The sequence below is a fragment of the Malaya genurostris genome, chromosome 1 (assembly GCF_030247185.1).
Source record: "Malaya genurostris strain Urasoe2022 chromosome 1, Malgen_1.1, whole genome shotgun sequence".
In the NCBI taxonomy this organism is placed as follows: domain Eukaryota; kingdom Metazoa; phylum Arthropoda; class Insecta; order Diptera; family Culicidae; genus Malaya; species Malaya genurostris.
The window spans coordinates 4,111,846-4,137,012 of NC_080570.1; the positions used below are offsets into that span (position 1 = coordinate 4,111,846).

Consider the following 25,167-nt stretch of genomic DNA (forward strand, 5'->3'; position numbering starts at 1 on the left):
AAAAAAACGCGTGTGCTCACTTCGAACATTCGGTTACGAATGGGTGTGGCTTTTCTCAGCAGTTGAAAGGTTAATGCTAGTGTGAGTATGTCGAAATAACCCAGTGAATTTTGTCGAGCCGCATCGTGCCAATTATTGAAGACATATATGCAATAAAAAACACTGCAATGCCAAGAGAACAGTTGAGAAAGACATACAATCATGCATGAAACTCTATATCACGTAATGGAACTGTCTTCTACTTGGTTCATCAGTTCAAAGCTTACGAAATTCTATATGCATTTTTGGCAGTGTATGATTATGAGTCAAAAATGTTTTACCTCAGTGTAAAATTGAACCCACAACAAACTTTGACTTCGGCTCGCACACATTCTAATTTCGTATATGAATAGATCTGCGCACTCTGCATCGGTGTGAGTAACTGAGACGTCAAATTGCTCAATTTGACGTATCTGAATTTGTTGAAGTTTGTGTGTAAACAGCATCGCTTGTTGTTTCGGTCGGTTTCTGTTGCTTGTCAACGGACGGTTGTTTAGTGCTTCTGTGCCGGAGAAAGTATTGTTTTTTATTCCTAACTTGACGATCGTTCCGAACAACAATGGGTGGATGCCGTTGTACATTCCGTGAGTGTGAAAACAGTACCACCTCGAAACCAGGAATGCACTTTTTTCACTATCCAATTCGCGACTGGCCTCGGCTGGAGAAGTGGGCAATCAATGCCGACAAGAGGGAATTCAAAATGTTGGCACTAAGCAAACTGAAAAATCGAGTGGTTTGCGAGGATCATTTTCGGAATGAAATGTTCATGAACTATCTGAAGGAAAGTCTAATTAAGACGGCCGTACCCACACTGGACGTGCTGGATGATGGTCGCGTTTGGGATGTGGAAACAAATTCCATCGACGAACGAGAGGAATGGGTTATCCCCAACAAGCAGAAACCCGAACGTAGCAAGGAAAAAGAGTCGTCGTTGATAGTTCCAATGCAAACGGACAATGCAACCATGCAGGTAAGACACTTCGAAGTTCCGGGTACTGAATTTTGTTTGGAGAACTTTTCTTTATTGCAGATTCAATTTCTTGATGCGGAACAGTCCAAAATTGAAATATCATCCGTTGGTAGCAGACAACCGAAGCTACTTAATAAAGATCCACATCCTCTGCCTGTTGCGGGATCTTCGCAAACGACATCTACCGTACTACGGAAACTAGTTTTTAAACGTAAAAAATCAACTAGCGAAGAAAAAACCGCACAAAAAGTTCAAGTTCTTTCAATACAAAGAGTGAAGAAACCGTTTTCGAATATCGAACAAATTGAACACTTTGAAAACTGTGTACCATGTGATGATATGCCAGCATCGGCATTGCCATCGTCTTCAACTGACGAAACCATTATTTTAGACCAACCTGACCCAATCATACAAACCGCGGTGTCGACAGTAATAGATCCGGCATTACTAGAAAAACTGGAACAAAACTCCAGGGAAATCAGCGAATTGAAAGGCTTACTTAAGGAAGCTCTCAACAAACCAGCTCCGGAACCGAAAGTTATCACGGTTGAAGTTCCCACAATCGTACCTGCGCCGGCCGCAGCGATTAACAACAACAGCTCACCCAAGCTCGAGAAAGGTCCCCACATGAACAAAGTCCAGCTGTTCAACGGTATCAAGCGCTATCTCAACCCAACCATGGTGGCACTGCTGCGGATGGAACTGTTTGGCGGTTCGGCCGAGCGTGAATGGAAAACGGACGAAAAATCACTGGCCGTTGAGCTGCTGGGTATGGGCGACAATGTTTACGATCATTTTTGCGAAGAGTTTCGTTTTCGGTTGCCATCGAAGAAGGACGTCCAGAAGTGGAACGAACAGGAACTGAATGACGACGATGCTTCCTAGGAAGTGGTTTGAAAATTGAACTGCCGCTAGAAGGAGGAGGATGTGCGCAGATCTCAGCAATCTCATAACATTCGATGTAGGAAACTGAAAACGACTTAAATAAACTTGAAAGTAACTCCCCGAGCAAATTCTTCTGATGATTTTCGAAACGGTTTCGCTATTAACTGTCCGCAAATAGTTCAGCGTAAACTGCTAATGCACTGATGAGAGGAAACGTAAAATAAATGCTTTATTATTTAACAATTGATAAAAAATGTTCCTATAATGAACTCCCGTGTTTGCTTAGGCAATGTGCAGGACCATGCTTTCACTTGCTTCGTAGAGTCCGAATTTGTACACCACTTCGTGGCTGTAGGTCTCACCAGGGAACAGTATCGAATTTGGAAAGTTTTCGTGATTGACGGCGTCCGGAAAGTTCTGAGTTTCCAAACAGAACGCTCCATGCTTGAAGTAGCGTGCACCTCCCTTACCGTGAATCGGTGGATCAGCGGACAATGCCGGAACGACCGGTTCCAAATGGGTCACCTCATAGTGATCCGGTGCGTTAGTCACCTTCGGACGAATCTGTTGAAAAGTGATTATTAAATACTGATCTGTTTCCCAGCTTCTAGAACTAGCTTTCACGGCTTACATTGTGGTTTGGATCCGGCATAAAATTACTGGTGTACAATTGAACTCCCGGTTGGTCGGTATAAACTTCCAAAACTCTGCCGGAGTGCGGATGAACGACTCTGGCAGTGAAAGTTAACTGCTGTTCCGTGCCCTTGGTAATGCAGAAATTATTATCGAAACCTTCGCCGGTTGCACGAGCCATAGCGGGTCCCAATTCACGGGGAATTCGCAAATCATACGGGGTACCACCAACGCATATAAATCTCCCAGTAGGAATTGAATCCTCGTCCGTTTCGGTAATCCGATCGGCATTGACTGAAATTATGTGTCTGTACAATTCTTCATGTCCGGTGTTCTGCTTGATAAAAATCATAGACTAGTTTATTCAGAGGACTAACTGCGATAGCGCAACTTACGTGTCCCGCTAGGTTGAAATAGGAATGATTAGTAAGATTGATCGGCGTAGGTTTGCTGGAACTTGCCTTGAAGACACACACAAAACGATTATCATCTTTCAACTCATATGTCACTGACGCTAGAACCGTTCCCGGATACCCTTCGTGGCCATCCATGTTGACGTGACTCAACGTCACAACGGTTCCCTCCACATGCGAAGTCCAGTTAAATTTGTCAAACCCTACAAAACCACCGTGCAACTGGTGACGATTCTCCCAGTTCTTAGAAACCTGATACTCGACACCGTCAATGGAAAACTGGCCACCTCCTATACGATTCGCAACGCGACCAACTGTCGCTCCAAAATAGGGATTATTTGCTTTCTGATATCCGGACACACTGTCGAATCCGAGTACCACGTCACTGACAGTACCATCGTTTCCGGGGACCTTCATGGACGTTATGATGGCACCGTAGGAAATTACCTGAACCGACATTCCGTTGTTGTTGTTCCATGTGAATCGTTTTACGGGCTGCACAACGCCCGTCACAGGATCTTTCACGGTTCCAAACCCGTCCTGGGTCAGACTCACTCCTTCGGCATGCGTAGATCCACGCGAACTTTTACCGGTTTGCAAAGTGGCCGTGCTAGCATCGCGATTACTGGGTTGAGGTGATGGCGCGGAATCAGGTTCCGCAGACAAATTTATTTCTTTGGATGAGTTACTCATGATTTAAGGAAGCGCCTGTGCAATTTTGCAAAATAAACAAATGTTTTCGATCGAGTATGAAGTTTTCTTTTAACATAAACTTCTAGGTCTACTAGATCAAATCACCAGCTGAACCGAACGAACTGAAACTGTGGAAGGGAATGGCCTGAATTGTGATTGCTCCGGAATCTTTTATCACTCTCAAAACGACGATCCAATCGATGCGCTTTATCAGTCTATTAAAAACCTTATCACTTACTGAAAGCTGACCGCGTAGAGTGCGCACACATATTTGCGGTTTTTTTGTGTTTGTATCAACAGCAGCACGCAAACAAATATCGCCTGTTGAAAATAATAAACATAGCAAACCATGCAAAGCAGTAGATTCAGGCATATGTCGTTTTCGCTTGATGCCAAACCTAACCCAGTTTCCAACCTAACTGCTGTCAAACCGTTTGTTTGAAGCTAGCTTCGAACCTAGTTTCAACGTTGTTGAACTGAAAATCGAGCCAGTTTCGAACCTGGTTTTTATAACAGGTTTGTTCAAACCCCCGTTGCTAAGTGCGAAACCATCACAGTTTCGTGAAAAGTGTTTGCTTGATGAAACTACCTTGGATCAGTTTTAGTTTTCTCAAGCGAAAACGACAATAGTTTTTTTTATTGATGTTTTAAGGTCACTCATTTTTCGAGTTGGAAAAAAACTTGACTGGGTTCAGAATCAAGCCCAGGTAGGCTGCATGGAAGGCGTACCGACGAAAATTTGGCGACCGGAGCAAAGTGTTAGACCCTACCCGCTCCTTAAGCATATTCCCGGAATGTCTGCCATGCAATGGAACGTCGTATAGGAGCTTTTCAGAACGAAGAAAAAAGCCAAGTTTAAAAAAAATATATTTGGTTTGGCCGGAAATATGCACACAGACTAACAGACAGGAAACTCAAATTAGATTCTTCAATCATTTTAACGGTCATTTCGAATATTCCTTTATTTGGGACAGTACTCACATGTGTCATGATGGCGCCACGTTAACCTATCAAAAACATCCTGTCTGTCATCTAGACTGTGTTTATTTTTTTCATTTACCAACAGAGTTGCCATTCATGCAGAATTACCTGTAATGTATTGATTTGTATACGTCCATGCGAATTTCATGCAGGATACAGATTTAATACATATTCACTTGCTTCTGGTCTGCCGCCACTTAATTTCGGGTGAAAACTACCAACACAATAAAAAATAGTCTAGATGAACAACGTTGAGTCAAATAAATGGTTACCTTCCAACATCGCGAAAAAGTTAAATATATTATCAACGTAATCCAATAATTTATTGTGACGATTCATTTTCAAAAATTTTGATGAAATCAGGCATCCCTGCAAGCAGCTGATCGGTGCTGACAAACGAGGGGAAACCAACTAGTAAAAAAACTTTTACGTAACACAAGGGGTGTACCGATAGTAAATAGTTCGCGCAGTACAATATAGGTGGAACTAGTGCATCACGAAAAATTATTTTTATAAGAATTTACTCATACTGTCATGTCTGTTAGTCTGTGATATGCATCTGTGGTTGAACAAGCCAAAACTTCATCACTACCGGAACAAAAAACAAGGAAATATACCGTGGGGAATGCCTAAAAAAACTATTGCTACCATTTCTGCGCAGCCATGACACTCCCTCGATATTCTGGCCTGGTATCTTGTTTTGGAATGGTATAAAGCGAATGGAAGCCATGTTGTACCGAAAAAGGCGACACCTAACTGCCCAGAGTTGCTACATAAAACTCTCTCAATAGAAACAGTAATCTACAACTAAAGAAAAAAATTCGAAAATTTAGGACAAAAGCAGCTAAATCGATTGCCGAGACCCCAAGAGCTGGAGTAAACTAAAAAGTTCGTAGTTTCTTCCTGCAGCCTAACTAAGAAATTGTAATTGCTTTTAAGATGACTAATAGGGCACAATTAAATAATTAAAAAATGCATCTTGAATTGAACTTAAAGACAAATTTGTTTTATTACAAGTTTTATCTGTCCAGATTTTATAGCGAGCAAGCCTTAATTTATTGCCATTTAAGGGTAGCTTCGAAATTCCTCTTTCAAAGAGGTCTATATTGGCGAAAATCTCTTGTAATTGGTTTTCACAGTGTTCTCTTGATTCCAACTTTTCATCACTTCATCAGCATTTGAAAAAATTAAAAATGAAATCAACGAAACCACGTAATTGGCTAGAACAGAATCATAAACATCTTCCGCAATTTCAGCCGTCTGGCATACTTTTCCAGCTTTGTCAAAAGAAAAACTGTACTGAATCTTCCCTCTGTAGACGCGACATACTGAGATGAAAAAGCCGTAATTTCTCTAGGCAGCCGGTTGCACAGAGAAATTCCCGGACTATTTTCATTAACGATCGTTTAGTTATAAGTTGCCGTTTGTTCGAGCATTGACAATAACAAAATGATGGTTTTATGTCAATTAAAATTCGTGTCGCGGTCGAGTTAAGAGACCTTAGAGAATGAACAAATGTATGTTTGTCTATAAGCGAAAACCTATGCCTTATGCTCTATAATTACTCTCATCCTAACAGTTTCAAGACAAATTTGGTCTTCAACCTGTCCTGTATTGATATCCTAAAGCTTGATTCAGATAGAATTGAAACAAAGACAATTGCCTGTATTTCAGTTATTTATTATTGAATTCAAGATCTTTTTTTATACAAATGTAGAGTTTTCTTCATACTTTTAAGGAAAAATACGGATAAAATTATTCGTTACGGTTTCGAAGGAATTCTCGAATTTTTCCTGTAACACGGCTCATTAGGTGGCGCACACCTTCTTCGTCCATTGATTTAGCTATCTTATTCCACCAGGTCGTCATCTGTTCGATGTCTTTGACAACCTTTCCCTTTGCCTTGAGTCTCCTCTTCATGATTGCCCAGTATTTCTCAACAGGGCGGAACTGGGGGCAGTTGGGTGCGATAAGGTTTTTCGGAACAAACTGGACCCCTTTCTCTGCATACCATTCATGAACGACTTTGCTGTAATGACAGCTTGCCAAATCTGGCCAAAACATTACGGGGTGGTCGTGGGATCGAATGAATGGCAAAATTCATTTTTGGAGACACTCTTTTTGGTATAGTTCCGATGTCATTGGCTTATTTGTAACGAAAACTTTCGTTTTTTTTTGCAACAGCTGCAAATGCCCTGCCAAATCATAAATTTTCTTGCAAATTTGTCGGCAAAAACAAATTTAAATTTGGCTGGAACATCCCCCCGAGCCGGTGCCAAGTAAAATGTTTGTCCTGGAATTTGCCCGAAGTCAGCCTTGACATAGGTTTCATCGTCCATCGGAAGACACCCGTTGAACTTGGTCAGCACCTGGTCATGTAGTTTCCGAGCACGAATTTTGACCTCACTATTCTGTTTCATGGTCCGATTTGGCTGTTTGCTAGCTCGATACGACTTGATTCCTTCCCGGAGTCGAGTTCTCCTCACGGTACTATGGGCAGCACCGAATTTTCTGGCCAAATCATGGTCCGACAGATTAAGATTCCACTTAATCGTCTTCAAAATCTTACCACGCAGTTTCCGGTCGACAGTTCCACTCCGACGATTGGCTTGAGGCTTCCGAATCGTCGTCAATGTTTCTTTATACCGTTTGATAACGCACCATACGGTATTTCTGGGCAATTTCAGCTGTTTAGCTAGCCTAGATGCAGACCACAATGGATTTTCCAAATAACTGTGCACAATTTTTTCCCTTCTTTCGGCTTCCATGTTGGTTGTTTACAAAGTACAGTCGATTTGCGGAATGTCAAAAATCATACGTGAAGCTGACAAAATTCCCGACACGCGGGCGCCAAGAACTTCCAAATCCGTCCACCAGGAGCGCCACATTATGAGCAAAAGTTTGTTCCAATTCTAAAAGAAGCAAGCTTTATTAAAAAACTGAGATGGGTGAACCGAAGACTCGAGTAAAGCCTTGACATTACCAGGGGCGGCAAGTTCCATGAAATCAAGGGGGGCACACAAAATTTAGTACTTCAGATAATTAAACTTTGCAATATAGAAAACATTTTTATAAAGGGAACGGAGAGGTAGAGCAAATAAAAAGACATTTTCCTTATTATTCCAGAAATAACCAAGTTTCGAAAGTGGTAAAGTATAGCCCATTTCACATTGTAGTAAATTAGTTTAAAAATTGTATTAACTTTGTCGAGAAATATGAACGATTACGGAGACGAACTACGGGAAAAACAGAAAAAAGTGTTACATCATAAGATATTTGTAGCAAATTTTCAAATATTTATTCCAGTTGCCAAAATGTTAGGAGGGCATGGCCACTCCAATAAATCTTTTGGAGGTGCAAAAAGTGCATAATACAAAACATCATTCGAACATCATTTTGTTATTTTTAATGGAAAAATATTGAACAATAAGTCGGTAAAGAAGTACTTTCTAGGACACGTTTTAGAACGTTATGATTTGCGGTGTTCACTGTATGTCAGCGCAAAATGATCAGGCGTAGTGTTTTTTTTATTTTTTCATATTTTTAGTGGTTGTTTCAAGTCTAAACTGCGCCATTTTGCAGTTGTAAGACCTCCCCAAAGTAACATAAAAAAACGAAAAGGAAAACGTTGGGGTTGGGTATTTTATATGTAGAAAATGTGTGCAAAATTCGAAAATGATTGATGAAGTAGTTTTTAAATGAAGATAGACAAGGACTTTTAAAACGTGAACTACTTCATTCTAAATCTATGTAACTTTTAGTTAACTTTACCACTTTACTGATCTGCTTCAGACTAATACTCAAAAATAGGGCTAAACTCCTTATCTTCTCGTTGTTGGGAACGGCACTACAACGACGATTGACGGTCAACCAAAAACAAGACGAAATCATTGAGCAAAACTATCAAAAGATCGTCGTTACAAGAAAGAAGAAGGCGCACATATTCATCGCCTGACGATAGCGACCATTTTTTTATTGAACGAAATTTGCAATACCGCCGTAGGTCGTGGCGCGATTAGATCGCTAGGACAACCGTTTGTGTTAACGGTGTTTTTCACTCAGTTCAGCTTGAATCGGTGATCCGTGCAGACACTGCACTGTAGGACTGACTGACTGCTTACACGTGCACGCGTGAATCATCGCTCAATCGTCATCGTCGTCGTCACAGTTAACCGGTGCCGGCGTATTTCCACAGTGACGAGGGGTGATTTGCCGCATTCGATCTTGAAAAGCACGCGTGAAATTGACCTTGGTTTGTGCGAAAAGGCAGCGGAATCGATAATTCTTTAGTGCTTTGGCGTAGTCGGCGCCGATTATGCTTTTTGTGGAAAATTTGATGGTTGCCACGGCTACGTGATTAGTTTTCGTTATAGACTTTGGCGACTGCATGGCGCTCCACGTTTGACGAATATTTTTTTCCCCCTGTAAAAGTTTAAATAGTGAACTGTCTTATCAACTATCACGTGGAATTCCGAATTCCGTGTGTAATAGAGCTGATAAGAATTTCATTCTCGGTTCAAAGACCACCCAGCAATCGCAGTCGAGCGGCTGACCGATAAACTAATGTATTATGCGTGTAGAGCAAAACAATGAGCCATTTGTAGTGTTATTAAGCCGCGTGCTAAGCAAACCGATGCCCAGCAAAGATTGGTGCAAATTAATTTCAATTGGTCCGTTAGTTTTTTCCACTCGAACTTGTTCTTCTTCCGAATGGTTTATGCGTTCCGCGGGCGGTCGCCGGGGACGGAGTAGACTGCAAGATGATGCATTTCAGTGTTAGAGTTTTGCATTTATAAGCACTCATTAAAGGGGCACTCAGCTCCGCAACGCTTCGTTCGACAAAATCGATTTTCCCTTCGTTACAGATAATCGACGATAAACCTGTTAGGAATTTATAGAGCCCATTCGAGCGACATGATTATCTAACTAGCGAAACAGATTTAGCGGTGAGAACAAAGTGCGTAAGCAAACTTGGAGGGTGATTAAGCTCAGAGCGATTAGACGGCACCGCGTGGACCGGCTTCCGCTGGAAGCCGTGCAACTGATCAGAGGGGCGTAGAAGCAGCCTTCAATAGCAAATACAATCAACATCGCGATTAGCTGCTACACGAGACTCGTTATGAAAACATTCTTTCGCAGAAAGTGCAGTTTCCTGCTGATCCTCGTTTTCGGCATATTCATCATCGTCTGGAACAACCTGTACTTGTTTCATCAGCCACGCGTTAAGCGAAAAGTGGACGACCTCAATCAAACGGCCAGTTTGGCACTGATTGGTAGCTACTGGCACGGACGAATCGAGACAGCCGCTAACGGAACGAACAACTCATCCGGTCCCGGTGGCACCTATCAGCGTCACTACTTCAACCTGGAGCAGAGCGATCACATCGGAATCGATCGAACGCTGACAGACACACGACACGCAAAGTAAGTGCGCAATTTACTATTATTAGATTGATTCGCGGTCAATTACTATTCGGTTTTCCAAATTTCGATAAACAATAAAACATTCAATCCGCATTGCAGCTTATCTGCGAACAAATTTTCATGCTGTTCTGGAACGGTTTTGACGTAGGGTTCGTAGGGTCTTTCTTTGCTATACTCAACTGGATCCATTTTAAAAATTTCACAATACGAAAGTGTAACGAAATCGCCCCAGATTAGATTTCTGAATAACTTTTTACTGTTTCAGTATCTTTCTCAATTCTTTCACAAAACGAATGAAAAAAAGTGTAAGATTGTTAACTATATCACGGAGAAATTTGTGATAAATCGATGCTTCTATGGGCTATAAATGTTTACAAGAGCCATAAGAATTATTCAAACGTTAAAATTCGCGGATCGGAAGTGAAAATCATCATTTTAGTGCACTGTTGGCAGTGTGAACTTTGAACCAAATATGTTTTGCGCAACAGAAAAAGCACCGAACAGTGTTTAATATCGAAGAAAATTTCGCAATTCTCCCCTTCTGAAAACCAGAAATGAGTTCCGTGTAGCGTTATGAAAGTATATGCAAATCCATAATGGAATAATCAACATAAGAATTCTGCTATTTTTCTAGCCTTTTCCCAAAAAGTTGCCACGTAAATAGAATACTTTTCACAAAAATTGCTTCAGTATGGAATCAACCCGAACTGTGAGCGGTTCTGTTGCGAGACGTTCGCAGTGCGAGTTTCGCTTCAAACAAGAACGATTGTGTCATTCAGTTGCTGGTCGTTTGGATTGGAGCAAAATATATCGTTAAGTGAATAAGGAGTGTATCGAAAATAAGCTATCCACATACATTTGTGTTGTACGCATGTATTTGTGATGTTTTTTTTTCTCAGATCACAGCATGCTGTGCGTTTTGTTGTCAGGTTTCGTTTGTTTACTTGTTTGTGGGGTTAAAATTCTGCGTTTTTAAAATGTCGCGTATTGAAAAGGAAGTAAAATTAAGGTTTTGGACACATGGCTAAGTGAGAAAGGTACTACTGTGCGAAAATTGGCGAAGCGATTTGGAATTCATCATGCCAGTGTTAAAACCATCATTAATAAGTTTGGGGAAAACAATTCTTTGGATGAGCTACCAGGAAGAGGCAGAAAGCCCGGTTCTTCCAACCCGAAACTGGACCAGAAACTGGTATCTCTAATCATGAAGAACAAATCAATGTCAATACGTGATTTGGCCAAAAAAAGGCAGGAATGAGTGTTGGAATGATCCAGCGTATCAAAGGGCGAAATCACCTGAAGACCTACAAGAAGCAGAAAATCTCGAAACAAAGAGTAGAACAGAAGAAGAGAGTAGCAACAAGGGCCCGGAAATTGTATTCGCGTCTTTTGCAGTGTCGGGAAGCATGCGTTTCGATGGACGATGAGACTTATGTAAAAGAGGACTCAAAAACCCTTCCAGGTTCACAATACATTACTGTTGTCGTTGGTGAGGATGTGAGCGATGCGGACAGGCCGATTTAAGTGAAGAAAGGTCGAAAGGTACTGGTATGGCAAGCAATATGTTCCCGTGGTTTGTAGTAAACCATTTTTTACACTACCGGAACTATAAATGCAGAAATCTATCGAGCTGAGTGTCTCCAGAAGAGATTGCTGCCTTTCTATAAAAATCATAGTACATCTCCACTGTTTTGGTCGGAGTTAGCGTCGGCTCACTATGTCAAACCCATTCTCAGTTGGCTTGCGGAAAAGGGTATAAATTTCGTTGAGAAATATATCAATCCACCAAATTGCTCTCAGCTTCGATCCATCGAAAGTTACTGGGCTATCGTGAAGAGGGGTTTCAAGAAGACTGGTAAGGCAGCTGGGAACATGCAAAAAAAACAAGAGTTCAAAAAAATTTGGGCTCAAGTGTTCAAAAAATGCGATGCAACACTTGTCCGGTACTTGATGAAGAGCGTTCGATCGAAAGTTCGAAAATACGTGAATGAATAACTTAAATTTCATCCGGTTTTCATTATGCTCAAGTTTAACCTCGTACAATAAAGGATCAATTTTCAGTTTTTTAAAATATCGTTTTTTATCATAATTTGAAAGAAAAATTTGTGGATAGCTTATTTTCGATACACTCCTTAACAGCGAAGAAATCACAAATCAGCTGTTCTAAGAGCTATAAATGATTATAAAATAGCTATAAAAATTATTCAACTGGTGCGAACATCCACCAAACACCAAACAAATCAACATTCAGTTGCTTTGCACTACAGAAACAATGCACCGGGTAGTGTTCAATATCGTAGAGAATTCCACAATCAGTCCTATCAGGAAGTCAGAAATGAGTCCCATATAACATTATGATAGCTTTTTTCGTTGAATATGCAAATTCGAAAAGTATCTCATAAAAAGTCAGTACGTTGCTATTTTTTGCAGCCGTTAGGGGACCGCCCATCTGTCAAACAGCTACAAACGAAATCACGTACAAAGAAAACCCACCGCAAAAATTGCTTCAGTATTGAATTATTCCGCACTGTGAGCAGTTCTGCTGCAGAACGGACGGAAAAAGGGATACGGATACCTGTGTTTCTTGAGAAGAGGAAACGAACCTATTTTTCGGCAATCCTGAACACAAGTTTCTTCGATGATGGTTCTGATTGTGATTTAAATTTCACTCTTCAAGTTACAACAGCAGATGGCTTGCCACACGGGATATTTATTTGCGAACTTCGGCAGCTTATTGTGTATTCCTGCCCGGGAAGCTGTTTAAATTTTGTCTTCATCAGCATTTTTATGTGCAGCTGCCGCGATCGTACTCCGGCCTGGCTTGGTTTTCAGGTTTTAGATAACACTCCTATCTTACTTGTGACATCTGGGATGGATTGTTTTGGTTTCTGGTGTTTGATTTCACACAGATCCTGTCCGTGTGGCTATCGGCAAACGTTATTCGAACACTTTTATTGTGTTGATGACAGTTGATCCAAATTTAACATTTTGTCAAACTGGTGTGCGAGTAGTTCGAGTTTTCGCGTTGCAAGAGCAAAATTGGCAAGATTCGATGCTCAACTGAAGAGCAAAAGCTAAAATAAAACAGTAAGAATATTATCCTACTTTTTTTCACTTGACCATTCAAGTGTGAAGCTTGATGTTTATTGGAAAGTCAAGATTTTGAACCATTTTTTCATTACATTTCGTCTGTTTTTTATTTATTTACGAACCGACGATATCCAGATATCGTACTGAATATGAAAAAAAAACAATCTTGTAACAGAGAATACAGAGAGTAGACCGCAAACCAAGCAACTTTTTGACGAGATGATTTAAGCTGTTATGTTAATTTTTCCTAGATGCAAAACCAGAGACTACCAGAAAACCCACGGAACGGACCGCAGCACTTCCGTGATAATAACGTTCCACAATGAGGCTACTTCGGCGCTGCTTCGTACGATCACCAGTCTACTAAAGCGCACTCCGCCCGGTCTCCTACGGGAGATCATCGTCATCGACGATTGTAGTTCGGTTCGGGAAGACGGTCTGGACTTCCTGAATGGCGTTCCGATGGTTCGGTTTCACCGGAATTACGTTCGTGAAGGTAAGTCGGATCGAGCTCTAGCATCGAAGGACTTCGCTTATCGATCACTGAAGCCAGGATTGATTCGTTCTAGAAATATTGGGGCGGCCTACGCCAGAGGAGATTACATTCTGTTTCTGGATAGCCACTGTGAAGTAAACCAGGGCTGGCTGGAACCGTTACTGGATCGCTTGTCGATCGACTCGAGCGCTGTACTGAGCCCTGTTATCGATATCATCGACACGGAGTCGTTCGAATACAAACCTAATTCTGTTCATCTTCGAGGTGGGTTCGATTGGAGCTTACGATTCCGGTGGTTACCTGTAGGCGAGGAAGAGTTCGAACACAGGAACAATGATGAGTCATTACCATTCTACAGTCCGGCAATTTCCGGAGGAATTTTTATCATTTCGAAACCACTATTCCAGCAGCTGGGAGGTTTCGATGGTGGAATGGAAATTTGGGGCGGAGAATCGTTGGAATTCTCTCTGAAGGCGTGGCTTTGTGGTACTCACATTGAAGTGGTTCCTTGCTCGAGAATCGGGCACGTATTCCGTAAAAAGCATCCATATGAATTTCCCCAGGGAAGCACTGTCACCTATTTGAGGTAAGTTTAAAATAAAAATGCTTTTGTCACAGAAATATAGGTTTTATCCTTTCAGAAACACTAAACGAATAGCCTCTGTCTGGCTGGATGAGTTTCAAAATTTTTTCTACGAGGCACGTCCAGAGGCAAAACAGTTGGACGCTGGATCCACAAGAGATCTGAAGGAATTACGACAACGTTTGAAGTGCCGTAAATTCAGTTGGTATCTGAAGAATGTGTTTGTTGATCTAAAACTTCCGAACGAAAATAATGCTGCCTTCGGACACCTTCGGCACGGATACCGCTGCCTGGATGTGAAACCAAAGTATAAAGTGTCCCGAGACCGGTCACAGTTGACCAGAAGGGGAAACGATGTCGTTTTGATAGAGTGCAACCGAGATGACATTGACGGATCGAGCAAGTGGTCACTGAACAAGAAAACTGGTCAGCTGAGTACCGATTCAGGAGCATGCATGAGCGTGAGGGACGGACTAGTGCTCCTGGAACAGTGCAGCGAAATGGATGGAATGGGTCAACGATGGCGTAGGGTTGGTGGTGCACTGCTCCACACCGGAAGTGGCATGTGTCTGGAGAATCTAGTCCGTGCGGATGTGGGTGCAAGTGAATGCCGAGGGGGCGCTTCCAGCCAGCTGTGGAGCTTCTCGGTTGAAGTGCAGTATCTAAAATAACAGAATATTTGAGAAAAATCTGCTAACTGCTTTACTCGGAAGTTGATGGACCAATTTTTGAAAGTGTTTGAATACATTGAAAATGAATTGGTCTCTTGATTGAAGGGAACATTTCAGTTATCCGTCGTCAGATGACTAGTGAACTGATTGATAGTTATTGTTTCAAAGTAGTGATTTTTCACGGTTGCCTTATTGGGTTATATTCACGTCTTTCTCTTGCAGTGTCAATAATATATCAGATCATTGGATGATTTTCGTTTAGAGAAACCAAAGTCGATTGACACAATGATTGACAGATTGCCTGATTCTCAATTTTCGGGTCCGGCTGCACCGGAAAGAGCACTCAAAAGATACCAGAATGAAACTCTCTTCAATTTTGCAGACATAACCGAGCCGATTGTTACAAATTTCAGTTATTTTTGCTTGAAAAAATTGAAACTAACTTAGAAAAGGTTCATCATACAAACAATTTTCACAAAACTAGCATCGGGAGTGTGAGCAAACCCGAAAATTGACTCGATTTTCAGTTCAATGGCGTCGAAACTAGGTTCGAAACTGGCTTCAAACGAACGGTTTGACAGCGGTCAGGTTGGAAACTGGGTTAGGTTTGTCATCAAGCGAAAACGACATTAACGACATTTCGCGATGCCATGGCCTGCTATTAAATTTTCCCTATTCGAACGGAAATATTTCGAACGAATATTTTTTATTATTTTGTATTGCAATAAAACTCATAATAATCATGTGACAATACATTAATGCTTGATGCAGAAAAATTACTATTTATATCCGTTCTAGGTATAATACTGTACTGACGGTAGCAATAACATTATTATAATTCAAAAATGAACACACCGGAAGTGATTTTCCAGACGAGAAAACTAGACTTCGAGAGAAAATCGTAAAGGAATGTAGTAAGCAGAGTATAGTTGCTCAGTCATCGATGGGAAAAAAAATCATGAATATTCATTTCTTACAGAAAAACAATAATTATTCAAGTCAAACAATTTTACACGGTGCACACAAAACATCATTTGTTTGCAAAAAATCGAGTTTCTTAAGAAGTGAAGAAGAAACCCGACGCAACGAATGTTTTTGATTTTTGCTAACATGAGTCTTAAAGTTAAATGGGTTGCAGCAACGATTTTGATGTTCTTACACTGCGATCTAAACTGAAACGTTGCTAACAATAAACTGTCAAAGTTGGGAATCGATCAGTGGCGCGACATGTGTCGACAAGTTAAGCCCGTATTCGAGCGCGTTGCGCTGCGGTACGCTCCGTGCGAGTGGGTCGTGATTAAAAAATTCACTGCTTTCAAAGTATTAATCTTTCCACTCTGAAACTTTGCCAAGATTGAGTTAAACCCCTGAGGCTTCTTTTTTCAACTAAAAAAAAAAGAACAAAAAAATAAGCCCAAGTTTGAATTTTTTTTTATTTGTTCAATAATTTTTAACTTTTTTCATCAAACTAACTTTAAAGGTTGTTTTATGGAATCGCTTATTTGAAAGCTAAGGAAAAGACGCACATTTCATGTTTTGGACGAATTTTTGTATCTTTGTTAGATTTTACAGTATAGACTGTTGAAAAAAGGCTCTTTTTCGAAAACGCGAAACATTAAAATATATCTCGAAAATTCTATGGTACATAAAAAAAATACGTCTCGAATATTTTCGAGTTCTTGATTGAAAAAAAATAGTTAGATGACAAAAATATTTTTTTACAGTCGCCGAGTACGTCCGTATGGTAAAAATTATCTTCTAATAACCGAATACTATAAACACTGATTGTAGTGAAAATTAACTGTCACATAGTTAATAAAATGTTCAGTAATTGTCTTTTTATTTCCAAACGAAAAAAAATCTTGAAGGGTTCGTCGAATGGAATGGGGTACAGATGCACAAATTTTAAAAACATTAGAACAATTCAAAGCTTTTTGTTTACTTTTAGGCAGAAAATAATTTCATATCACTATGTCCACAGCCCGAAAATACATTTCGTTCGAGAGTAGTTTCTGGTGGACTTGACGGGTTGTGCCATACTCCGAAAGGCTCTCATAATTCCGGTCAACCGGGAAAAGAAGCTACATTTTTTTAATTTTTTTCGTGCACCGGTTCGAATTTTTTTTAACTCGTTTCTATGAAAATTATCGAAATCCGAAAAACCTAATCGTACACACTAAGTATTAATTCCTTTTTGCCTTTCTCATATAGAAAGGTTATGCAATCACTGTGAAAACCGACTTTTGAACCGAGGCCCGGAGGGCCGAGTGTCATATACCATTCGACTCAGTTCGTCGAGTACGCAAAATGTCTGTGTGTGTGTATGTGTGTGTATGTGCGTATGTGTGTATGTAACGTTTTTTTGCACTAACTTTTCTCAGAGATGGATGAACCGATTTTCACAAACTTGGGTTCAAATGAAAGGTCTTGTAGTCCCATACAAAATTGCTGAATATTGTTTGGATCCGACTTCCGGTTCCGGAGTTATGGGGTAAAATGTGCAAAACAATGAAAATATGTTTTCTAGCTTTTCTCATAGATGGCGGGACCGATTTTCATAAACTGAGGTTCAAATGAAAGGTCCTGTGGTCCCATACGTAATTCCTGAATTTCATCTGGTTCCGACTTCCGGATCCGGAAATATAGGGTAAAGTGTGGTAAAAATTGTATACCATCACTGAAAAGGACGAAAAACCGTAAAAAGTTTAGTAAATCGACCTCAAATCTTCTCCAATTAATAGTTTTTTTATCAGCAGACGGTCAAACAAACCGATTTCGGTTATTGTTTTTAGGAATCGAAGAAAATTATTTTGAAGAATACCACAGTATTATATATGATAGTATGATTGATATGAGAAAGGCATCATTACACCACTAGGTGGATTAAAACAGGTTTTTCGGTAATATTTTTGACAAGAAATTTCGCTAATCTATAGAAATGACCGATATTTCGGTACATGAGTTATATTTTACAATAATTATGCAATTTTTCACCGGACGATCAGTTTGACGTAAATTTTCGTTACAGAATTTTGTAAATGGATATACAATTCATACGGTAATTCTGAATAGCCGCCGAGTACGGTAAAAACCATGCTGTCCGTACGGTAAAATTATCTTCCAATAACCGAACTTTTGTCAAAACTTATTGTCGTTAAACTAACTGTCAAACAGTTATTAAAATTTTCAGTAAGTGTCTTTTTATTAACCAAACAAAAAAATTCTTGAAGAGTACATCGAATGGATTGAGGTACAGGTGCTAAAGTTTTTAAAACATTAGAACCACTAAAAACTTTTTGTTTACTTATAGGCAGAAAATAATAAATCACTTTTCCACTTGCTGCCTACACAAATCGTTCGAGGGTAATTTCTGGTGAATTCGACGGATTGTGCAGTGTTTTGGAAGGCGCTCATAATTCCGGTCAGCCGGAAAACATTTGACCCTTTTTTCGTGGAATAAAACCATAGCCACAACAGGTTGGAATTTTCTTCATTCGTTTTTGTAAATTTGTGTTGTTTTTTTTTGAAATCCGAAAATCCAGAATTTTAACCAAAGGAAAACAAACAAACAAAAAATTACCGAACAATCAGTTAGATCCATTTGGTTTACAGTTTACGGTAGTTGTTTGAATATTCAGAAATAACTGAACGATTGATAATCAATTCAATTGCCGAACTGCTTACCGAACGTTCAACTGTTGAAAATTCGGTTCAAAATTACCGAGTTCTGAGAAATTTTCTAAGTGCGTTGTACGAGATTCGATGCGAAATAAATGAACGTGTAAGACAGTAATGATGAATTCTCCATACAAATTTAGAATGTCATTACTTTAGTAAGCATTAAAAATGATATTAATAATTCTCGTGTAAGGGTCGCTTATGAGAGAATTCATCATTACTGCCCTTAGGGCATATTCAGTAGTGTTCTATGTTAGTTCTAGATGCATAATTTATGTCAGTTACAAATTTTAAATCTGAATTTAATAACAAGAAAAACTGGCAGCCCCAGCAGTGTTTTACTCGTGTTTCAAATATACAAAAAAGAGAACGGCATCGTAGGCCAGTTTTAAATTCGACAGAAGAACTGGTCGAATAAATAAAACTAGAACGGCTTGCTGGGGATCAGAGCTTAAAAATGTCACGCATTCTCAATGGAAGTAACCATTCCAGCAGTCTCATTTTCAATGTTTTACTGTCTCATTCGTAAATGACCGACACCAGAACAAACGAAGAGAGACGAAGCATTTTCGTTTCTCATCGAAAAAATGAGAGAGTATAATTGTCGACGCCACTCTTTCCTCTATGACAAGACGAAACCAAACTAACGTCTTCATGGACTATCAGCAGAATTTCAATTCTCATTCTTTCATCGATGTATTGAAAATATGTGACGCTTGGCTATAAAAAGTGACTAAAATATGGCAAATCGAAGTAATTACATCCCAGAACTTCTTTGGAAACCAAAACTACTACAAATTCGAGCACCAACAATTAAAACTTATTGTGAAACCTTTTTCTGTCGTTTTCAATTCTCACAGCTTTGGTTGAATATCGACACTGCATACTATTCACTGAAAACTGCGAATGACTGAAAGTGCAAATGAAAGAAAAAACACAATTTTGAAACTACTGTCCCGCTTATGTCATTGACTGGACATGGATTTCGTTCTCATAGTTTGCAAGCGAAGCTGAGAGTGACAGTAATTTCTTGTCATTTTCGTCTATTTTTCAGTCAATGAAAATGACTATTAGCTCCGCTAGGGATAGATTTGTTCCAGTTTCTGCTCTATTATAGATCTTCCATATAGAACTTCTAGCTGCTGAATTTGCTCTCGCACGTACATTAAAAATGAACTCTTAGTAATGATACTTTTAATGATCGTGTAAGGGCCACTTTAGATTTTTAGGAGGCAAAATAAGACGCTGCTGGCTTTTAATCGAAATTCCAATCAAATATAATTAAAATTACGGGACTTAATCCGTTCAAATTGATACCCAGAAATGTTTAAAATCAGCAGACGAAATATATTAGTGATACTTGAGAGTTATGCATATGAAGTAATTTGATGAAAAATGTGTTTTCTACTATTGATTTATTCAATTTAATCTTTATTAACCGTGTAGAATGTATCGCATCGCCAGCGTTGCCAGGTCATTTTTCCAAAAATATGTATTCGGCGCAAAAATCTATTTGTATCATATCGGTATCAGAATCTCGTCAACATAAGTTCACAGAAATGTCACCAAAGCTCATTTTGGTGAGCAAAAAAAAAAATCTCTCGTAGCAACCTTTTCGCCTGTCTATCTATGCTATCAACGAGAATTAGGTATTTATCTGTACGATCCGTGAATTATCGGTATTATGGGAGTACATATCTGTATTGCGGTAAGGAGGTCAAATATCTGCATAAAAACCGATAAATCGGTATACCTGGCAACGTTGCGCATCGCTTCATTCCGAAACGATTTGTTCCATTTTCATTCTGTTCGTTTGAAATGCCTGTCATTTTATCCGCATTCTTCGTTCCGTAATGATTACAGCGAATTCCCGAAAATCGGTTGCAAACATACTGTCAAAAAAGGAACAAACACCAAGCGCTCATTCATCGTGAGAATCTGTTCCATTTAAATAACCCAGATATCAATTTAGTAAATTGTCTAATCAACAAACCAATTATCTGTCAGCTGGATGAAGCGACAGTAAAATTCATTTAGAAAAAAACGAAACGGTAGCGTATTTGAAATAGAAAATCAACCAAATTTCATGTGACTTTCTAGTGTTGCGCTAGCGAAACCGGTAACGTAGGAGAAAGAAGAGAGAGGAAAAAAACTAGTACAATGTTTCCGAACAGTGAAAATGTCCTCGTCCGAGCAACTGGACTGCTGTTTCTGTTGGTCTTCGCCGGTGAAAACCACTGTAGTGCTGGCAATTCCGAAATGGCAGACTACATGAAACGAGAACATTCACTTATCAAACCGTATCAAGGTAAGAGCTCTTCTCTTTATCCATCCAATTTCCTTCGATTAACAGTTTTCAACTATGGCACAGGTTCCGGTATGACCATTCCGTACTGGGATTTTATCGGATCCACCTTCGTCACGAACAGTTACATTAGACTGACACCGGATTTACAGTCCAAAAGTGCCGCGATCTGGAATCAAATAGTACGTTTCGGCTGTGGGCAATGGTAAAACCACTTGAAAGCCTTCAGTAATCGCTACTCTTTTTTTTGTAGCCTTGCACTTCAATCAACTGGGAAGTGCATATAGCTTTCAAGGTGCACGGTAAGGGAAAGGATTTGTACGGTGACGGAATGGCCATTTGGTACGCCAAAGATCGACTACAGACCGGACCGGTGTTCGGTAGTCGGGACCTGTTCCAGGGTTTGGCGATTATCCTGGACACCTACAGCAATCACAATGGACCGCATAATGTGAGAGTGGAATTTTCCGGTTGTTTGACATATAATTTTTTTCTGTTCTGTGCATTACTTTTGTAGCATCAACATCCCTACATCAGTGCCATGGTGAACAATGGTACCCTATCGTACGACCATGACCGTGACGGAACTCATACTCAACTGGCCGGATGCGAAGCCAAATTCAGAAACGTTGATTACGATACGTTTGTCAGTATTCGATATGAAAATGACGTCCTAACAGGTACCAAGACACGAGAGTCTGTCGAGCTGTTGAGTGACTTAAATTTTTCTTTTCCAGTATCAACTGATCTGGAAAACAAGAATACCTGGAAACAATGCTTCCAAGTGAACGGTGTGAAGCTTCCGACCGGGTATCACTTTGGTGTTTCCGCCACCACGGGTGATCTTTCCGACAATCACGATCTACTGTCGATCAAGTTTTTTGAGTTGGAATCACCGGCCCTGCTGGCGGAAGACCGCAGCCGTATCGTACCTTCGGCGGCCAGCTTCGAGGCACCCCGTGAGCACAAGGACGATCCCAAACATTCCGGCACCTCGAACGTGAAAATTTTCTTCTTCATCCTACTGGGGATGTTGATTGTCGTGGCGCTTGTCGTTATCGGAATTATGTTCTATCAGAAACATCAGGAAAACTCCCGGAAGCGATTCTACTAGAATACCCACTCCGGGGGCAGTCCGTGGAGGAAAAGCTTTAAGATACCAAATTTCATTTCTTCGCAGCCATCGTGCGCATGGGATCAAACCTAGAATGTTATTATGTTCCGGTTTCCAACTAACTACGCATTATTCTTAAATCGATCTTCCCATTTTTACACAGGAAAAAAAACACGTTAATAGAGAACAAGTAAATTTAGAAGAAGAAAACAGAGCTACTGTTTTAAGCACCAAGGAAGACATGAACTGATTTCAGCACAGAAATCCTGCAGACCTTCGCTGCCGAACTGTTCAATATTCTTAGCTGAAAACTTTGACAAAAAAAATGGATTTCGATGATGACTGGTGGGTGTTATTAGCTTGTAGGGAACTCTAGTCTGTGTGTTCAAGAAATAAAAGCGCGTGAGGGACTACCATATCTCAACCGCAACTTTTTTTTTTGGTTCATTTTCGCTTCGACATGGAATGTGGGTGGATTTCTCAATAACCGTACCGAACTTCAATTTCTTTGGTCTAAGTTTGACAAAAGTTATTAAGCTAACGCTCGACTATGTTGGAAGTTTTTCATTTCATACTATACGGACGAAAAATAAATGAATTAAAAAATGTAACTTGGGACTCATTTATACTCCACTATTCAAAGGAAAGTGTCATCAATTCTTCGAAGAGACAAAAAACTCATTCAACCGATCTTCTACATTTTTACCGTATGAAAGGCACTTGATAAAAATTAATCGCATGTTAAAATTTCAATAAAAATTTGACATAAAAACATAGAACATCACAAATAAATTAAGAAGGAAACGATAGAAAAAAAAAAACTTTTCCTTGACATGTAAACAATTGAAATGTTAGCATCACTTTTTGATGAAATCAGTCACCCGCTTGTTAAACTCCTCGGAATACTTTAAGTGAATGTTGTGCTTCCCGTCGATGAACACATGCATTCTGAAAGTAAACAATTGGAACATCTAAATAAACAGGCACAGGGCGACCGACGAACGCAATGAAGCTTACTCGGTATCCGTAAGGGTATTCATCAGATGCGGTACGTGCTGAGGAATAACCATTGGATCCTGTGCCCCGTGAAGAATGAATGTAGGCGCTTGAACCCTATCCAGTATTGCTTGACAAATATCTCCACCGCGCGTCCGATACATTTCCAACATTGCGTCCACCCAGGCGGACCAGAGACTTTGGAAGCCTTCTTTGCCGTAAATCGCCTCCATCGGCTCCCGCATACGAGCGGACCATTTGCTAACGTCACGAATATCTGAAAGAGAAGCAAAAAAAAGAATCACACATCGAAAACTTTCTCCGCAGTACGCAATTTACAGACTTTCGTAGATTTTGGCTTCCGTCGGGCTGATGTACGAATTGGAACCCCAAACCACGAGTTTCTCGATTTGCTCGGGTTTACACCCAGCCATTATTAATCCGGTAATTCCACCGTCACTCCAGCCGACGACCGAAAATTTTTGGAAACCGAGTTGTTCCATTAAACTGCAAGCGGCATCGGCATCGCGCGCGAAAAAATCCAACCCGAACTGCCTCTCCGGTGGACGTGATTTACCGTAACCGGGTGGATCCCACGCTATTATGGTGTAATTCGGCAGCAGGCTCGGGAACTGCTCGATCTGTGGCTTGAAATCCGTCCAGGCTGTGCCCAAAGCACCCGGCATTAAAATTAATCCCTTCTCACCGGAACCGGCTTCGACGTAGTTGATTCGATAGGGACCGATTTCCAGCTGCTTTTCCATGGCACTAGCCGTTGTGATCGTGTTAATTTGACGGATGGACCGGGCCGGACAGCGACCACTATCGGTGATTCGTCTCAAAACGCTGCCGAGCAAAATAAATCGCATTTCACAGTAATTGGTTTGTGGATGAGTTTTGTACGGGAGCTATTGCAATGGTTTGTTTATTGTGTACTGTTATGTAACAGGCATTGAAAAACAAAATTGAAAACATTATTCCGCTAACAAAATTTAAGAATCCAAGACGTAGCGGATGATTCAGCTGTTTTGTATGATGTTTTTTTTTTAATTTTTGGGCGTCACATTTTTTTCCCGAGACCAAAACCTTTCTGGTGGCGAAAAAATGGCTGCTTCGAACAGAGATGCCATGTAAAAATTTCAAATATATTTAGCCAGAGTTGAAAAAGTCTGTGAACTAAAAACAAGTTTCTATAATGTATTGCACATGGAATCGTCTTCGGGAGCAAAAGGAAATAGGGGGCGGTGCTTTTAAATGTATGTAAATTTTACGTCTGCAGTTTGTCTACGAAATTTGTAAATTTATTGAATAATCTGTCGACCCGGCATCTTTGTCTGTGAGCGAAAAGCTCATGCGTTTGAAAAAACACACCGTTGAATGCACTCTAATGGCGTTTTAACAAAAATATAAATCAAACAATATAAACTCAGTCGTTGAAGACTTGGTAGCGCTATCATTTAGGATTTGGTAGCAGTGACGAGATAAATGTTTTGTTATTAATGGAAAAATCAAGAATCTGTTTTTCAAAGGAGGGCGAAACTAACATTGACAGTTAATGGAAAAAATATCGATGAATGTTTCGACTTTGGTTCCAATTCAGAGCAATTTCTGATATGTCGATGAACTGTTGGAAGTCACTTTTCCTCTTTTCTTCTATATCCACTTAATAAATCCACATACAAAAAGTTTCGCCCTCTTACGATTCGTTTACTTGTATGCTTGCTGTGTGAATAATGAAGTTACGCCCACGCGCATTTTTCATGATATTGGCTGGTTTCCGATTAAGATTCAACTTGAATGAACAAACGAACTCTACTTTCAGGCAAAACATATAAAGAATATCTTAATATTTTCGTATGGTTTTTCGCCACAAGAATATCGTATGCGAATCATAAGGCCGCCTTATGAAGTCACGAAAATTGGAATTTCAATAAAAAGACATGAAATTCATACGAAATTATTAGGAACGTTGTGCAAAATTTCTATAACTTCTCTCATATACTGTGGAATTCATAAGTTGTTCGTATGAAAATTATAATTGTGATAGATGAAATGTAAATTGAAGAGTCATAAAAATTATAATATAGGTATGTTTTTCATATTAATCTTTTGAAATGGAGATTTTGGTGATTTTTGATGGCAACCTTATAATTGACATTCCTCAGTGAGTTATGCAATGTAATTCAATTTTCAAAA

At 40.0% G+C, this 25,167-nt stretch overlaps 5 protein-coding genes across 7 annotated transcripts; 3 read left to right on the forward strand and 2 right to left on the reverse strand.

Moving 5' to 3' along the window:
* The first annotated feature begins 453 nt into the window (after positions 1–453).
* LOC131430183 (uncharacterized) lies at positions 454–2,091 on the forward strand. Its single transcript, XM_058594920.1, has 2 exons — positions 454–1,009; positions 1,070–2,091. Exons 1-2 carry the CDS (start codon positions 599–601, stop codon positions 1,892–1,894), a joined length of 1,236 nt encoding a protein of 411 aa, XP_058450903.1. The 5' UTR covers positions 454–598; the 3' UTR covers positions 1,895–2,091.
* Positions 2,092–2,098: 7 nt separating this feature from the next.
* LOC131430171 (galactose mutarotase) lies at positions 2,099–4,222 on the reverse strand. The gene is made up of 3 exons (XM_058594911.1): positions 2,923–4,222; positions 2,526–2,861; positions 2,099–2,458 (listed from the first exon to the last, which is right to left on the reverse strand). The coding sequence occupies exons 1-3, from the start codon at positions 3,631–3,633 to the stop codon at positions 2,177–2,179; spliced, it is 1,329 nt and encodes a 442-aa protein (XP_058450894.1). The 5' UTR covers positions 3,634–4,222; the 3' UTR covers positions 2,099–2,176.
* Positions 4,223–8,691: 4,469 nt separating this feature from the next.
* Positions 8,692–15,021, forward strand: LOC131430194 (polypeptide N-acetylgalactosaminyltransferase 2-like). 2 transcript variants are annotated; one of them, XM_058594929.1, is made up of 5 exons: positions 8,692–8,866; positions 9,480–10,038; positions 13,380–13,624; positions 13,682–14,210; positions 14,266–15,021. In XM_058594929.1, the coding sequence occupies exons 2-5, from the start codon at positions 9,734–9,736 to the stop codon at positions 14,876–14,878; spliced, it is 1,692 nt and encodes a 563-aa protein (XP_058450912.1). In that variant the 5' UTR covers positions 8,692–8,866; positions 9,480–9,733; the 3' UTR covers positions 14,879–15,021. The 2 variants fall into 2 exon arrangements, with proteins under 2 accessions (XP_058450912.1, XP_058450924.1); XM_058594941.1 differs by having other exon boundaries at positions 8,692–8,818.
* Positions 15,022–20,432: 5,411 nt separating this feature from the next.
* LOC131430202 (vesicular integral-membrane protein VIP36) lies at positions 20,433–22,586 on the forward strand. Of its 2 annotated transcripts, none has more exons than XM_058594954.1 (5): positions 20,433–20,607; positions 20,657–20,864; positions 20,928–21,043; positions 21,115–21,312; positions 21,379–22,586. In XM_058594954.1, the coding sequence occupies exons 2-5, from the start codon at positions 20,717–20,719 to the stop codon at positions 21,973–21,975; spliced, it is 1,059 nt and encodes a 352-aa protein (XP_058450937.1). In that variant the 5' UTR covers positions 20,433–20,607; positions 20,657–20,716; the 3' UTR covers positions 21,976–22,586. The 2 variants fall into 2 exon arrangements, with proteins under 2 accessions (XP_058450937.1, XP_058450946.1); XM_058594963.1 differs by having other exon boundaries at positions 20,435–20,864; positions 21,379–21,541; positions 21,599–22,586.
* A 181-nt stretch (positions 22,587–22,767) lies between these two features.
* Positions 22,768–24,022, reverse strand: LOC131430215 (valacyclovir hydrolase). Its single transcript, XM_058594972.1, has 3 exons — positions 23,315–24,022; positions 22,993–23,248; positions 22,768–22,923 (listed from the first exon to the last, which is right to left on the reverse strand). Exons 1-3 carry the CDS (start codon positions 23,838–23,840, stop codon positions 22,833–22,835), a joined length of 873 nt encoding a protein of 290 aa, XP_058450955.1. The 5' UTR covers positions 23,841–24,022; the 3' UTR covers positions 22,768–22,832.
* Positions 24,023–25,167: the final 1,145 nt, after the last annotated feature.

Coding starts and splice junctions, on each gene's coding strand:
- LOC131430183 (XM_058594920.1), top strand. CDS start 599: ATGGGTGGATGCCGTTGTACATTCCGTGAGTGTGAAAACAGTACCACC. Junction 1,010..1,069: donor CGGACAATGCAACCATGCAG/GTAAGACACTTC, acceptor TCTTTATTGCAG/ATTCAATTTCTTGATGCGGA.
- LOC131430171 (XM_058594911.1), bottom strand. CDS start 3,633: ATGAGTAACTCATCCAAAGAAATAAATTTGTCTGCGGAACCTGATTCC. Junction 2,862..2,922: donor ATTTCAACCTAGCGGGACAC/GTAAGTTGCGCT, acceptor TTTATCAAGCAG/AACACCGGACATGAAGAATT. Junction 2,459..2,525: donor TGCCGGATCCAAACCACAAT/GTAAGCCGTGAA, acceptor ACTTTTCAACAG/ATTCGTCCGAAGGTGACTAA.
- LOC131430194 (XM_058594929.1), top strand. CDS start 9,734: ATGAAAACATTCTTTCGCAGAAAGTGCAGTTTCCTGCTGATCCTCGTT. Junction 13,625..13,681: donor CCGGAATTACGTTCGTGAAG/GTAAGTCGGATC, acceptor CACTGAAGCCAG/GATTGATTCGTTCTAGAAAT. Junction 14,211..14,265: donor AGCACTGTCACCTATTTGAG/GTAAGTTTAAAA, acceptor TTATCCTTTCAG/AAACACTAAACGAATAGCCT.
- LOC131430202 (XM_058594954.1), top strand. CDS start 20,717: ATGTTTCCGAACAGTGAAAATGTCCTCGTCCGAGCAACTGGACTGCTG. Junction 20,865..20,927: donor ACTTATCAAACCGTATCAAG/GTAAGAGCTCTT, acceptor ACTATGGCACAG/GTTCCGGTATGACCATTCCG. Junction 21,313..21,378: donor ATCACAATGGACCGCATAAT/GTGAGAGTGGAA, acceptor TTACTTTTGTAG/CATCAACATCCCTACATCAG.
- LOC131430215 (XM_058594972.1), bottom strand. CDS start 23,840: ATGCGATTTATTTTGCTCGGCAGCGTTTTGAGACGAATCACCGATAGT. Junction 23,249..23,314: donor GGAAGCCAAAATCTACGAAA/GTCTGTAAATTG, acceptor CTTCTCTTTCAG/ATATTCGTGACGTTAGCAAA. Junction 22,924..22,992: donor AATACCCTTACGGATACCGA/GTAAGCTTCATT, acceptor GTTTACTTTCAG/AATGCATGTGTTCATCGACG.